Genomic DNA, 16811 nt, shown 5'->3' with positions numbered 1-16811 from the left:
TTGGATCAAGGATGTAAACATTTCCACCCATTGTGTAACATATTATACTCCTTGGAGGAACACTGCTTTTAAGGAAAGTATCCCCAGATGACTCATTCTTAAAGCAAGTGTTATCAGCTGTTCTCACCGATGCTTTGCCACAGATCTCCCATTACCCCATCCTCTCTCATTAATTGTACACCCGTGACCCAACCGTCCTTCAAACCGCTGAAATGTGGTGGCAGACGTCCAGGAGCTCAGGGTACCAGCCTGTGAAATCCTGAAACTGAATAAAGCACCTACGGCTCAGTAAGTAACTGCAAAGAGAACGTTTCAGGTGTGGCTGCTACTGACCTCCTACACTTCAGGAACATCGGACTGGTGCTGCCGAATAGAGCAGAGTGGACCTTTCCTCGTACTAGAGCTAACTGAAGTACTTGAAAGGCGGCACAGCACTCTACAAGGCTCCCAGGTAAACCGAGGACTCCGCAGCTGAGTTCTACAGTAAAACCCCTTCTTAGTTGGTGGGTAAATCGGCAGTTAAACGATTGGAACATAGATTTGAGAGCATTGTTGTTAAGGCTATACCCGCAGGACCGACATCCAGAGGGGGGGGAGGGGGGGGGGGGTTGTACACTTCTTCACGGTGTTGTTGGTGTTCTAAGAAAGCCATGGTGGTTGCTTTTAACAGTCGTTCTCCAGTCTGGATATATTCTTTTGAATTCTGTTTGCCACTCCCCTCAGGTTATTCATCCTGCTTGAAAGTGAGTCTGAGGTGTGCAGCTTCCCAGCACCATGTGATTTGTACCAAATGTTCTGCCAGCGATGTCTCGCTGTAATCATCCCATCCCCTTACTAAAACTAGTGTTCAGTTAGTGGTGGGATGTGTTCACTCTGCTTGGATGAAGTGCCTTCACCTAAGGTTTATTTCCTCTGCTTCTTCCTTAGGAGTTTTATGTTGCGTTGCGACTCGTGGCCTGTGCCCAGAATGGACATGACGTTTCCCTCAGCAGTCTTAACCTGGTTGTACCTCCTCCCAGATTTGTAAGAAAAAATACTTTTACTTTACACTTTCTGACATTAAATACATGTCTGTGTAGTCGCTGATATTATTTGGCACACATTCTGTGTTGTTTTGTAGCACACAATATGAAAAAAGAGTTGCAATCATATGTATGCTCCATACTGTGCCTTCTACACTGTGTAAAGTTTGCACGTCACTTTTGCGCTGTCCGCCTTGTCATCAAGAAGCAAGGCTCTCGATTTCATTCCAGTTCTGCCCATCGAAGCACTGTTGTTAGACCTCTTGTTCTAAACTTTATCTAAGCTTCAGAAAGAGCATTCTTCCATTCCACAGCGATAGGTTGCAAACTCTGGCCATGGTGGTCCCACCGCTTCCTGGGCACTCTGGAGTGCACACTGAAGTGCACACTGCCCAGGAAAAAACTTTTGGACACTCACATCAGCTTTTGTCTGACACTCACACAAAGATGTTAGTATATGTTCTGGTAAAAGGTTTTATACGGTTCACCACCTCATAACCTGTACAGCCAATAGTGCCCACCCTCAGTTGTCGGCGGATACACAGGATTGATAATCTGGACTTTGGCCCTCCCCTTGGAAAGCAAAAGCGCACCTGAGCAATTCCACACAATAAAATGAATGTGTTTGAGTGGACCGTCCTGTTTCTGGACACAGATCCACCCAGTTGTAGTCAAACAGGTACACTCGCCCTCACTGGTGTATAAAAATGAATTATCTGCCATTGTTACATGTTTATTTTTCTTAATTGAGGTAGACCTGCCCCCAGCAGGCATTGAAGCACAGATCAAGGAGAGACATACCTGCCAATAGGTGCTTGCACATAGATCAAAGAAGGCGTTTCATAGTTATGGTGTTGCATATGTAATCAGTCATTTACATATTGTAAAACAAAATTCAATCTAAAAGCAACTGTTATCCTGTCGGACTCCAAATCAGGCTAAACAACAGAACATGTTAACTTTTGAATTCTGTCTTTCTTTGAGCCACAGTTGAATTTATGCAGTTATTTAATTGATTTCTAGATGAGAGCAAATGTTGTCTTTTAAAAACTTTTTTTTATTGTGGATCGCTCTGATTTTAAAAGTAGCTATTTGGGGTTTTCTATTGTAGCACGATACTGGAAGCCCGTTGCTTGTAGGCGCCGCAGCACCAGCTGACATCCCATGGGCTGTTCAGGTAAGTTTGATTCACCCTTGTTGTTGTTAAATTGAGATGCGTTTGTGCTTGGTATGCTCATTGCCATTTATCCACGTTTTCTTTTTTCCTATGGTAATCTTTCCTCATTGCCTAGTGATGAGATTTCATTCTTTTGAGACCTAGCTTTGTGGCCACCAGTAATTGTGTCCATCGTCATTGCTGTTTCCCGAACAGTCAGTAGTTTACTGCAGCATAACTATGTCAAAAGTTATATTATGTGTATTCGTAATGTACATTATCAACCACAAGTGTATCCAGGTGCTGAGCTGGTGCGTCACCCATCCCTGCCAATGGTTGGTTGGGGAATCCGCTTATTGCGGAATACAGTAAGAGACTGGGAGCCTCTGATGTGGGGTAGGATGCCGTTGCAGTCATTAGAAGCGATGCAAGAGAAAGTCTGTCCTCCTGATTTGGGTCTTTGTATCCATGGGATATGTGCGAGTAGAAGTCCTGCGAAGGAGAGATGTCTAGATGGCTAGTGGACGGAGAAGCAACTGTTCAGGACGATTGGACCTAAGTTGTTTAGTGTCTTTATGGTGTATGTGACTAGCGTGAAATGGGTGTGCTTATGTGTCTGAAGCTAGTGGAGCCCCCTTAGGTGTGGTGTGTGATGTGAGTTCTGTGTAGTAGGCTGAGAGTGAATCTGGCGGCTCAGTTTTGGAGGGGTTGTAGTCTTTTTGTGAGCTGCTTGTTAATACTGGCTTCCAGGGAGTTCCCGTAGTCCAATTTGCCAGTGACTAGTGTGTGAGAGGCAGTTTGTGTCGCTTGAGAGCCATTTGAAGATCTTCCTCAACATCTTCAGGATGTGGAAGCAGGTTGTGATGACTGTGTTGACTTGTGTGGTCATGCCCAGTTTGCTGTTTGATTATTCAGAAGTTCCTGGTGTGGGTCCAAGTTCGGCCCACCACCAGTTGGAGTCCCATGGTGGGGTGTTCTTGCCGAAGATCACTGCTTCTGTTGCGTAAGTGTTGATTTTGAGGCAGTTGGCATTCATTCATTTAGTTAGCGATTTCGATCATGCATGTGGTGAACTTGTTTCTTGTATTGGGGATCTGATCCGAGAAGGAACTATGAGTTTTGTTTATTTTGTATAGGAAAGGATGTTGATGTCATGTGCTCAGATGTCCAGATGGCCCATGTGTGTGTTTCAGAGGGTGTGGCTGAACAATACACCTTGAGGCGCTGAGCAGATGAGTATACAAGATTGCGAGGAGTAATGTGCCAGGCTAACAGCTTGTGTTCTATTTGTTAAGAGGGAGCAGATTCAGCAGAGGGGGGTTCCTTGTTTGCCAGTCTCGTGCAGGCACCTGATTAGGATGGGGTGTGACACCATGTTAATGCAAACAACTTGGTTTGTACTCGGAGCGTCTTTTCCAGAACTCATCAATTCAAAACATCAGAGCAGATAGTGTATTAAATATACAGAGCAATCTTGGTTCTAGTGAGCTCTATTTTTCTTTCTTTGAGGTAAAGGGTTACGTCTTAAAACCTTCATTCCAAATATCCATATTAAGCAGTCCTAGATGGAGGTTGGATATGAAAAGATCAGCTCTGTCAGTCCTCCTACTGCCTTGCCATACAAAGAGGTCCTTCTCTCTCTCTTTCTCTCTGCTGAAATAACTAGAGAGATAGGCAAATTCCCGGAAATTGTCATTTTGCAGCTGTGGTAAATGACTACTTACAGGGCCCTGATCTGCCCCTGATGTCTTTAATTATCGACCCCACATGCACATCACCTATTTAGAAAGTATGTGCTCAAATACTCCATCCTAAAGAAGTGTGTGGTGTTTTCTACCTCTATGTAGGTGAACGTTCCCCTTCCTAGGAAACATTTGCTTTGGCATTCTCAATCATTGAATAACAATACATTTCAAAACTGGGTATGTTTTTTGCGAATACTTGTATATTGGCTCCACTTAAGGAGGCCAAGAGTGTGGTGTTCACCAATTAAAGATGCTGTAGCAGCATATTCTGTAATTGATTGCTAGTTTGCTGGTTCGCTGCAAGGTCCATTATGATGATAGTAAATCAACGCAAAATCCCACCTACTACTGCCTCTTCTCCACTTGACGGCAATAATAAACCAGAATGAGCATCATTCAAGGCTAAATAAAACTTGAATTCTTCCTCTGCCACTGTTCATTCACCAGGTAGTTCTGTATTCGACTGAGTTCTCTAAAATAACCTTCATTTGTAACTAAAGTACCTTAAACGTACTACATATCTCGATGCTACTTCTATTACATTAATAAACATGCTCTTTTAGGTCCTTCACTCATTTTTTGTCATTTCTTTAATACTTCTCTGCACTGAATAGGGACACTCGAGCAGCTATTAAAACAAAAAATGGCATTATTACCAACTTGCCACCTATTACATGCCTTCAACACAAGTAAAGATATTAAATAGTGTTTGAACGATAGCTACAAGCCCTCACTGAGTGCTACGATCTTTGCGTTCTTACTTCGTCTTTGATGGAGCAGTGAGATGATTATAGTCCAGGCAGTGGGTAAGCTACATCGGTCATGTGTTGGCAGAGGCATTAGTTTGCTTCAGCTGCTGGATCTTTCCGCTGCTCTTACCATGGTGGACCATGAGACAGGCCTTCTGTTTTGTCATCTTGCATGGCAGCGGAAAGGTCCTGAAGACGTTTGCATCTTCCTTTCTATGATATACTCATGGTCTCACTTAGGCAGAAGTGCTAAGAATGTAGTCCGGGAATGCTCAACTCTTCCTTTTTAGGCAATTTAAACAACTTTTCCACCTTGATCTTTCAGGACAGTTATAGTTTCTCATGTTATCCAATTTCAATGGCAAGAATTCCATGTTAATTGGTTTACCCAAAAATGCATGCGTTCTTCTCTGGTCTATGTTGCACTTTTCTTCTAGTCTTAAAATTAACCTGGGATGTTCTAGCACATCAGTCTTGTACTCTGACCTTTGAATTAGTTGTAGTTCATGGATTGCATTCAGATTATGTTAGACTTTCAGAAACCGCATGTATGATTCAAAGGAAGATTCTGATCCAGCTCAGTATTTGTCAAATAAGAATTTCCTGTACTTTGAATCAGAACTTTAAAGTCATCGCCCAGCTTGTGGAATAGTTTCATTGAGAATTGCTCCTTCCTTGCACCATTTCAAAAAGATCAGCGGACTTTGTTTCAGGAACAGTTTCTAAATGAATGTTAATACTATACATCAGTCACTTGTGTGTTCTAAATCCGGTATTTAAGTTAAGTACAATAATTTTGTTCTCCTTTTTGAGGTCTTTACATTTTAAATTGCACTGTTTACATAACGAGACTGCACTACAGCTTTCGAGATTGTATATAGCAACATTTGGGGAAGCAGTGTCCACCGCTTCTACTGCCACTCTTCTTGCCTAGAATGTCAGGTTTATGGATACATTTGGAAAGCCATTCTAGAAAGAATTTGTCTTGGTCCTCTACGTTAGTAATATACTCTGACAAGCCTCTCTAGAAATGATATACTTGTGGGGCAAGCAGATGAAGAATTCCATGGCCAAAAGGCAGAAAACGTTCTGTCTGTTTTTGATAAACAGCATTTTGCCCTGCGATCTGTCAGACCTGGTGAGCTTCCTCATGGATTTAAGGACACATGCATGGTTAGACTGTTCTACCAATGCACTGAGGTCTATGAAGTAGATTTCTACCAATGACTTGAAATGTTCAAACGCGTTGCAAGATGGAGCCAGTGAATCGAAAGACTCTTAGCAGTATTTTGGTTCATGCTGCTCTCTTCTCAGTACTTGCATGTAAATGTAATGTATGTAAATGTAAATGTATTGGCATTTATATAGCGCACTACTTACCCGTAGGGTCCCAAGGCGCTTTGCCCGCTGCGAAACCCTTCCTGGCTTCCCTGAGAGATGGTCCCTTAATGGGTATCTCCAGGGTGAGACCAGGCATCCCCGGCGGTCTGGTGGGGCCGTTAGTGAAGATGAGGCAAGCTAATGCCCAGAGTTGCCGAGTGTGTTCGCTGATCAGAGTGGGCACCGAGGCGAGAGAATTATCGAGTCCGCTGACCCTGGTCCAGAAACCTGCCGCGCCGGGAATCGAACCCTGGTCCCGGGCCGTCCTCTGCTCTCGGGTCTGCCGCCTCTAACCAGTGAGCCACACTACTTCATGTCTTTCAGTCTAGTAGCAAGGGCAAATTCTCTAGCAACAAAACCTACAAATTCTTTACTTGTCCTATTTGGACGTACACCTGCTTTCACTGAGGAAATGATGGGGTCGAATGCAGCTCAGAGTAATAGTCAAGAATATCTAGCGTTCCAAACATCACAATTTAATGTTCTTCAGTGAGATGCCCCAAATTCGATGAGTAGGTTTAGACATGGGTCCTTTTCCTCACTGTGCTATTTACTGATGAGGCCACACATGGACAAAACTAGCTCGGTGTTGCTTGTCTACGTTCAGAGGAAATGTGGTCTGGCCATCTAGACTGCACTGTTACTGGAGCGGTATGAAGGCTCATTTGCACGTGTGCCCTCTGTCTTCAGTAGCACATTAGGCAAAAAAAAGATAGACCGGAAAGTGGCCCAGAAAGAAATACCCGGGGTTGAGATTAATTCAAGCATTCTACTAATTACTTTTTTGTGTATACCTGGACCTGATGCACACGGTGCCATGAGAATCAAGAGCTAATTTACTGAGACCCATCAAGACTGGAATAGGTTTGTGGTTGCGTCACTAAAAAACAATGGGGTACATTAAGGGTAGCACAAAATGCTGTCCGCCTGTTCTCTGGTTTCCAGAAGTAGACTGTGTCGACAGATCAGCCTACTCCTTATTAGCTACAGGTGGAACCATAATTAAGTTCTGATGCCTGTGTTTCATGTGCAAATGCTTAATTAAATATGAACCATCTTTCTTATGAATGAAAGTGCTTCCCTGCAAGACTGCTTAGTCGCAGAGGGAGTGCAAGGCCTGGTGTTCCATTTCTGTGGTTTCACAAGCTGAAAGAAAGCAAAGTCTATAACCCTTAATATAATTTTTTTAAGGTTACCCAGCAACGAGTTGATCCCCCTAGAAAGCTGAAAATATCGACTTTAGCACAAAGCCTAGTTCTGTCATCCAGGAGGATTCACTGTGCTGAACAGACATTGAGTTGGTCCAATTTGGAAGTTTACTGTACCTTTTTCCCACATCCAGGACAAGTCAACCCTTGTGCTGACTAGAAAAGTTCTGGGTATTACTATAGCATGGCTATGCCGCATATGGAGCATCCCCGTCAACTTTGATTTCAAAATTCTTTATTATTCACATTATTTTTGTTTGCACTAAAGCATGGCACATCTGGGTAAAACTAAATAAACGGCTTGGTTCACTCATGTATGCATCGCTGGAGGGACACACTAACAATCCTGTTAGTGTAGCAGCAGGAGCTGTTGAAAGTTTGTGTTAGAATGCTGCATCCCCAGAACTTTACCTTTGAACTAAATGCTGCTTTTAGGGATTTTTTTAAGCACAAGAACGTGAGCATCGCACCCAGGGCCCATGTCAATTTACAAGAAATATTTCAGACGTTCCCTCATCTCGTTTTCTCTGAAGATGCCAGAATCGGCTTCTTGGTCAAGGATTGGTAATGGAAACAGGCTAATTGGAATGAGTCTACGAGACAGTTACAGATGCGAGTTTGATGTTTTCCGTTTCCACCTGTCTGCTTTAAAAAGAACCACCAAACAGAAATGGTGGCTATGCTATAGGGTTGGCACATCGAGCACGTGGTCAGAGTGGGAGGAAGTAGATCAGGGCAAAGACTGTCCCAGTTTTGGTGCCCTCTTGGTACTGACACCCTTCCACCATGGAGTCGGGTCGCAGCACAGTACATTTTAGAAGACGATACCGATGCACCCAAACAACTCCTGACAATGACATGTCAGTAGTAAAAGCCAATACAGTTTTTTATTAAAGGTATTTGGGACTTATTTTCCTCCAAGTTATCTTAGTGTTACACACAATAAATCTTCCAAGCAGGCAACAGACATGTGTTTCGACTACAAGCCTGTTTCAGGGCTGCAATGAGTATACATAAAAGGCTTACATTACCGTGTGTTGAGCAGAAGACAGATATAATCCGAGTTACATTACTGTTTAGAGGCCATAAGGTAGGAGTTCACCCTTGAGAGAGGATGGACAAGTACAAATGAGTGAAAAAACTGATTTCCACCCCCCAGGCCGTTACTAGAGAGGAAGTCCCTGCTGTGCACTCATCCCTGTACTATTTAACACATAAGAAGCGGTTGGTTCGAAAGGGTACTCGTGTGCGAGAGACCGAGCCCAAGCAACGAATGCCACCAATCCAAGATATCATTCGTGGCAGATGTGGTTAGTACTCATTTTCCCTAGTGATGGGTACTTGTTTCACACTGTGTAATCCTATACCCGTGTAGTAAGGACTTCCTAAGTGAAGTGCAAGTGTCTGCGGAAAGGTGTACATTTAGATCAGTGGCGAGTCATGGAGTGAAGAGTGCACAAGAGCAATTGAGCTCAGTAATCATTTGCGAGTTAAGCTACAAGTCAGGCAGCCAACAGGTGTTCTGTACCTCGTATAGTCCTATGATATGCGACAGGTGGTCACCTGTGACATACGCCAGCGACCTATACGTTGGGTCCTAATCAAGGTGTTCCGGTAATGACCGTAAGCTGCCATCCCAGTATCCAGTTATCAAATGAAGTTGTTTGGTCAAATCCTGTCAACCTTTTGACCCCAGAGGCACCAGGTATCCATAATGTAATATGAACAGAAATCTATAGTCATGTTAGGGCATCTCCAATAGGGTGATATATGTCTGTGTGTTTGCTCATTTGTGTCCTCGGAACTCTGAGTTATAAAATGTATTAAAGATCTGATTGACCTTGTCTTTAAAAGTAAAGGCCAGGGTATCACAGAATTGTTGGCTGTGTGGTCGAATTATTTTTCGGGACAAATGTCAGCTTAGCGACCACCTGGAACAGTTCGTTATTGGAATTGGACACATTCTCAAGCATTTGTGTGTAATAGTGACTCTTTTAATTCATTTTTTTTTCCAACCAGATTTATTGGTTTTAAAAGACCGATACATCACACACATACAGTGTACACTGACCATGTCCTCTCCTATATTGGTTACATACGCTTAATATTGGAACTATTCTCTGGCGTGCTCAAATTAACAGTCCCACTTAACAGAACACCTCTTCCCCCCTTGAGTTGTGATTGACACTTATTCACATTTTGTTTGCGATATTAGGTTCATGTGGGTCGTGCTTCCAGTACCCGCATGCACTGGAGTGCCGGGCAATGGTCTATTCAATGTCCCACTCAGCCGCTCCCATGGTCTAGTGCTGCGGGTTGCGGAGTGCTCACCCCGCTATCGTCCCGGCCTCCAGCTATCAACTCATTCATTAGCCATTCCTATGCCCTGGCCCTATCTATGTTGCCTATCCCCCTATGGGCTTCTCTGAACAACAATTGGCCTTCTGCTCCCGCCCCTTTTTCAAATTAGACTCTTCATTAATGATAAGGTTTTTTTATTTGGCTCGCGCTAATTTGTATAAATGCTTAGCTAGGGCATCACAGTGCTTACACCAATGTCTTTCTTGCCTTCCACAGGCTTGTTTCTCCATTCTCAAGGCTTCTGAGAACCAGGGAGCTGAAGGTTCCATCCTGTTTTGTGAAGTGGTTGCTGGAGCTAGTTTCCCAAAGGTGGAATTATGGCAGTTCGCATTGGCAGAGGATGCTACATTTGCGTCTGGAGGGAGGCCTGGTTGATTCGGTGCTAAGCATTGAGTTATTAGGAGAGACTATTTTATGCCAGTCTCTTCTAGTGGTGGGTTTAGCTGGCTTAGAGAAGGCCTGTGCTTTAATCGTCAACATGAGGTGAAAAATAATGGCTTGGTGATCAGACCAGCTAAGAGGCAACGCATTTCCAGTAATAGCAGGATTATTGGAGAAAAGCCCATCAAGGGTGTGACCAGGCGAGTGTGTGGGGCCCTTGATAAGTTGTCCAAGTCTTAGTTCTGAGGCCATGTCTATGAGGGCTATGGAGTCTTTGTCATTGGTGGCTTCCAGCTGGAAATTAAAGTCACCAAGAATAGTGAAATTGTCGGATTGAAGGCTAAACTCCGGAAGTTACTGTAAGTTGTACAAAAATGTACTTTTTGCCCCCTGAGGGCGATATAAAAGAATGCCATTAAACATCATCTGCTTATGGCAGTCTAATTTATAAGAAAATGCCTCGCAGTCAGTGGAAGGAACATCAGTGCAGTGGGAAGTAATCCAACTACAATACATCAGAGCGAGGCCACCCTATCTGAATAGCTCGCATGTGTTTGGAACTGCTACCACAAAATCCGGGTTGGCTGCCTCGTCACCCAATGATTCAGTGATAAATAGCACATCCAGACCTGCTGTGTCGACGAGTTCGGCTATTTCATATTTAAGTTTGGGTACGGAAAGATTTAACATGGATTTGATGGTGTTAAAAGGGGGAAGCCGTGCGTTAGTAGCAGGCGCGCAACACCCATTGGACTCACCGGGCTTCAGCCCCCCCCCCCCCCCCCCCCCCCCCCACACACACACACAGAGCCGCACCCGATCGTTTAACAGGTCTGTAAAAGACCATTTGAATGGTAATTAGGCCTTGCTGTTGTTTCACCCCTTGTTGGAGGCCCTGCAGCTCCACTCTGCATATCGATTAAAGGTTCAGCCCCCCACTCCCCCCCCCCCCCCCCCCCCCCCCCCGAAAAAAAATTTAGTAGTATAGTGGATAGGTTGAGAGTAGCCCTCAGAATAATTTAATTACAACTTGGGAATGCAAGCCTAACTGTAGGGGCTAGCGAGTCTAAGCAGAGGTTTATGCAGCCAAGAGGAAAGGGGGGCGTAAGGCATGGAGTGTCCTTTCTGAGTTTTATACAGGCCTCTCCAATCGGCGAAAATGATCCAGGGTGCCTGGCCCTAGGCCCTGCCTGGGCACAGACGGGCTTGCCTTTAGTGCGCAAGCAACGCGACCACTGCGTGGATGCAATGTGACCATACCATGAATAAGTCCCCTCTAGAGAAGGGGGCGCGTCAGACCTAGGCGCCGGAGCACAGAAGATGTGAAGTACGTTTGCAAATAAAATGGAACTTTCATCCTGGGGCCCTGCAAACCCTGCAGCACCCACAGGATCCTCTGTTGGGTATTACTACTGGTGATACAATGTTATACAAAATTAAAATGAAAAATAAGACATAAAATTATTAAAAGCAAAGTTAACGGTACACCGGCTATGACACCTGTCCGATCGGGAGCCAAACACCTACCTGGAGGGAGTCAGCCTTGAAACATTCTTGTAGGCGAAACACATGGCTGTTCGGAAGATTTATTGTGTGTAACACGAGGATAACCTGGAGGAAAATAAGTCTCAAATGCCTTTAAGAAAACACTTTAATGACCTTTACTATTGACGTGTCATTGTCCTGAGACACTTGTCAGGACTTCTTTGTGTGCTTCGGTACCACCTTCTTCTCTTCTTTAAAAAGATGAGTTTGGAGCAATATTTGTTTTTTTAGCAGTACATTTATTTTTTAGCAGTCTTTTTCTGACTGATATTTTGTCAGATTTTTTTTAGACCATTTTTCAGTGATTATTTAATGGAAACCTTTCCTAAGACACACTTCTTATCAGATATTTTAGAAAGTGTGCGCAGACACTACTTGGCAACATTTTGTTTCCTTAATAATTAGCAATATTTTCTTGTGTGCATTTATCCACTAAGCTACTTTTAGCTCTGCATAATTTTATTAAATATTTTTGTTATAACATGATTGTATTGGCATTTATTGCCATCCTAGTTTCGCAGATATCAATCAATTCAAATACTTTATTCGATTTTCACCAAGTAAAAAATCATAAAAGCAGTACATAGTAAACAAATAACTCATTATAGATACATACAATAAATAGTTATAAAAGCAGCATTAAATCCATTTATGGTGATAAATCGATAGTTAATAAATTCATAATAGATTCCGTGATTTTACGACACTTTTTAAAAACATCAACATAGAACTAATACATAGGGGGTTTCCTAATTGTTGGAGATGTAAATAAGCTGGCCTACATTGCCTCCAAGCCCCATCTCTAAGATAAGATTTCAACCATCTCGCCCGTTCTTTTTTATACCGTTTGCAAAATAGTACCAGGTGGAAGGTAGACTGGATGGATATGTTGTCGCGTGGGCATGGGGCCAGAGTTCTATTCCAGTCATTTTTCTCCGGATATGAGACCAGGCGGTGAAATATATTGAACCTGAATCTAGTCAGGACAAAGCGCTCAAATCCCAGGGTAATCAGAGTTAGGTAGGGTTGCATTTTAAAAGTAATCAGCAGCGGCTGATGTTCGAGAACAGTTCTTTTGCTGACTTCATTCCAGAGCCTTAGGGTATTAAAGTGTTCCATACACAGGTTTTTTAAGGCTTTTTTAGGAATTTTCCCAATTGATTCAGGTTTATCATACCATTCTGGCTTGTCAATGTCCGTCAGGGCTTTCCTCACATACTCAAGCCATTTGATTCTTTTTGCGTTGGCTAATTTCTTAACATCCAGGATAATTTCTCGATTGAGTGCCAGTTCTTGCGTCGCCCAAATTCTCCTCCAAAGTAGGATTGGCTGGATTTTAATCAGATCTGTCAAATAATCCATGCCTAGTTCTACATGGCAGTTATAATTTGACGTACTTTTTGGAAGGGACAAAAGGTAGCGGAAAAAATTATTTTCAATAATCTGGAGCATCGTCACATCATGGTATCCCCATATCCCTGCCCCATACAGGGCAATGCTTCTGCATTTGGCCACGTATATGTTAAGCATTATGCCAGGTTGTTTTCTGCCCAATTTACTGGCAAAATGCTATATCTCCGCAACTGAGCGTTTAAATGCTAACGCTCTGTTTTTTACCTCGGGGCCCCATCCCCCTGTTGCCTCGATTGTGACCCCTAAATATGGAAATGTTTTTGTGGCTTGTAGTAGGGTGCCTGCCGCCTTAAGTTGTTTACATCTGGCTCCTCCTTTGCCAGAAGCCATCACATAGGACTTTTTTGCATTCAGGTTGAGGCCCCTCTCTTCCATGTATGTTATATATCTATGCAATACTTTTTGTGCGCCGACCTTTGTTCTTGCCATCAACACAGCGTCATCCGCATACAAAAGGGAGCTGATCTTCGTATTCCCGGCCTTAGGAGAGTCAATGTTGCTGGCACCCAATTCCCTCTCCAAGCTGTTAGTGTAAAGAGAGAAAAGGAATGGGGCCAGCACACACCCTTGCCTCACCCCCTTCTGTATGCGAAAAGACCCTGTGCATTCCCCCCCCAGCCCATACCTTACTCTGGCAGAGGCATTCGAATATAATTGTCTTAGAAAGAGGACTATCGAAGAATCCACTTTCATCTCTTCTAATGTCAACCACAGTTTATCGTGTATAACACAATCAAACGCCGACGAAAGGTCGACGAAGATTGCGTAAAAACACCCCTCTTTTGCACTGGTATATTTCCCCTGCAAAAGAACAAAGTTTTGCACTTGTTCCACAGTACCCATCCCTAGTCGGAAACCATATTGTACTGGGGTCAAGATATTTTGATCTTCAGCCAAATCCTGGAGCCTGGTCAGGATTACTCTTCCTGCAATTTTTACTATCGAGTCCAGTAGTGATATTGGTCTATAATTTGATGGGCTTTCCCTATCCCCCTTTTTGTATATAGGGATAATCAGTGATTCTGCCCAGGTTTTAATGAAACCAATATCACAACATGCCCCCATTACTCGTAGACAAACTGGTGCCCAAAGATCTATGTTCATTTTATAAAGATCACTTGGGATCCCATCTGGGCCCGGGGCTTTATTGTTTTGAGAAGATTTAATCGCAACCTTGACCTCCTCTAATTCGAACTCTAGTGGGATCGGGTGATGTTTGCTTGGTAATTGTGGCTCAGTTAGCGTGTCACAATACAATGTAGAGAAAAACTCTACCCATGCATTTTCATCCATAGCTATATCTATTTTAGCTGTCGCCTTGTTATTAATAAATGGTGAATTAACTACCTGCCAGAATAGCTTGGGGTCTCTACTTTCCGCTGCCTCCAATAAATCTTGCCAAGCCTTCTCCTTGATTGCTTTCTTCCTTTGGTATCTTGTTACCTTATACGCTTTCCTTAATGCTCTGATGGTCTCAGGATCCCTCACTGGGTCTTTTAGGGCCCTTTTTAGCGCATTATGTGCCTTAGTACATTCAGTGTCAAACCACCCCTTAGGAGTGTTTTGCTTTTTTAGGCACTTCCTGGTCAGGGCACCCTTTATAGTTTCCGTAATGTTACGAAAGGCCTCCAGTATTTCTCCACTTGTGGGATTATCCTCTAAACATACAAGTAGCGATGGGAGAGCCTCATGGACAATTCTTTGCATAATTTTTTCCGGGTCTGCCATGCTCCATTTTAAAGCAATACCGTTTCGGCGTGCTACCTCTAAGTTCTGGGTCCATGTTAAAATCTCAGTTAGTGTGTTTATTTTAACATCCTGTATATTAAGTACCATCTTTAATGGCAGGTGATCGCTCAGACCCATAGCAAGGGTTTCAAAGTTCATAACACTACTACCAAACCTATTTGGAAGAATTATAAAATCAATAGTTGACTGTAGTCCTCTTGCCATAAAGGTTGAGGAAAATTCAAACTTAGGGTAACATAGCCTATTTGCAAACCCTAGATCAAGCTTGGCCATGATATCATTTAGGATTTCCCCTTTAGAATGATGTGCGAAATGACTACTATCCCCTTGTTGCCTCACCCCATATTCCTCAAAACCACGTGTCGCTAGTACATATATTCACGTTAAAATCGCCAACCCAAATCCAGATTAATTCCTTCCCTTTCAAGGGTTTTACCTCCCTCATTTCTTTGTACACTTCCATTAGTACTTCCCTGAAATGTGCATTTTCGATGTTGTTATAGAAATTAATAACTATCAGCACATTCCTACAATTTAAATGAATCATGACAAGTTGGAAGTAGGGTGTCGTGGATCTACCTATACTAGTACTAGTGTTTAAACGATTGGACACGTAGACACATAGACCCCCTTTATTCCTGCCATGATTGGAAATTACTGCAGGAACATAAAAAGTTTTGAAACCCTCTAAATCCATTTCCTTTAAAGCCCAGGTTTCCTGGACACAGAGTATGTCAATGTTGGTTACAAACTCACCCCAAAGAGTTTCTGTCACTTTGTTGGCAATCCCACACACATTCCACGTTACTACATTTATTAGCTGTTCTTTTGTTCTAGTTATCAAATTTGCCTCTCCCCCCACATTCTTCCTAGCTTCCCTCTCTGTTGAGATTTCATTGCCCTTATCCTCTGTACAATTTGCCTTTTTAATTTTATTCATCATCCCTATTTCATTGTCTAGGGTCGTGTTTCTTATACTTCCTGAACCTTTGTCAGATGTTGGACTCTTATGTGTAGTTTCCTTATCCCTCACCTTATTTTCTTTTGTCTTAATTTCGGATTTAGTAAGTCAATCATTTGAGTCTAGGCCCGAAAGTGGTTCAAAGAGATTATGAAGAGGAATATTCCAATAAAAATTTGGGTTTGTATGGTGATATTTGTTACCTAAACCATACTCAAACTTATTGGAATGATAAGGCAAGGAGGTAGATGGGAGATCATAATACCTGTGATGGTTATTACCTGGGCCATACTCAAACGTGTTGGGATATTGCGGCAAGGGGGTAGGTGGCAGATCATAGTACCTGTCCCTACTTAGGCTGTGTCCAAGTCTATTGGGGTTATGTGGCAAAAAGCCAGGTGGCGGCTCATAGTACCTGTGCCTATCTAGGCTGGGTTGTTGTCTATAGTTAGCTGGTGCATGGGAGTTATGTTGACTCTATTTTGGAGGATGGGTACGGGGCTTCATCATACCTTGAGGATAAAAATAACTCAAATTTCGGGTGGCTACAGAGCCATCCTGCCTACCAGAAAACCAATCAGAGATATGGTTAACTACCCTGTGATCCCTGAAATTTATGATGATTACATCGCCTTCAATTTCTTTTGGTCTCACGCCCGCCCAGTCACAGCGTCTAACCGATACAATCTCCCCATTTAAATGTGGTGGGAGTGGTCTGTTAGCCCTCAGCCAGTGGTTTACTTTGTTTTTTAGGGATGTGTCAGGCTCTATACTACCCTCTGTTAACTTGGGGACCCCAGTCAATATAATGACATAGTTTAGTGACTCTGGGGGTAGATCTACATTTTTAATATGTTTTGTTTTGTATAGAGTTTGAGGTGGGTTAGTTGTTTTCCTCGTTTCTACCACTGCGGGGACCTTTTTTGTCATAGTCATAGCTTTTCCCTCCTGGGGTGCCAGAGTTCCCGTTGATGTCACCCTTTTGTCATTATGAGTTAAAGTTGTTTTTGGCAGAGCCTTAGTATGAGTCATGATGTTCTGTGTTAAGTGTGTATCTGCTTGACCGTTTTCTCTCCCTTTACTCTGTCCCATTGCTTCAGTTGTTTGGATTTCCAATATACGATCCACGGTTTTACCCAGC

At 43.1% G+C, this 16811-nt stretch overlaps 1 protein-coding gene across 2 annotated transcripts in view; it reads left to right on the top strand.

The window, feature by feature from the left end:
- Nucleotides 1-16811, top strand: part of EPS15 (epidermal growth factor receptor pathway substrate 15) — a 916228-nt gene that overhangs the window by 322209 nt on the left and 577208 nt on the right. For both annotated transcript variants that reach the window (XM_086952422.1, XM_086952423.1), the window contains exons 5-6: nt 928-1023; nt 2134-2199. In XM_086952422.1, coding sequence (XP_086808548.1) covers nt 928-1023; nt 2134-2199 — 162 coding nt within the window. The remainder of the gene's footprint in view (nt 1-927; nt 1024-2133; nt 2200-16811) is intronic.

This window comes from Lissotriton vulgaris, chromosome 1_1, assembly GCF_964263255.1.
Source record: "Lissotriton vulgaris chromosome 1_1, aLisVul1.2, whole genome shotgun sequence".
Taxonomy (NCBI): Eukaryota; Metazoa; Chordata; class Amphibia; order Caudata; family Salamandridae; genus Lissotriton; species Lissotriton vulgaris.
This window is presented reverse-complemented; position numbering and strand designations above follow the sequence as displayed.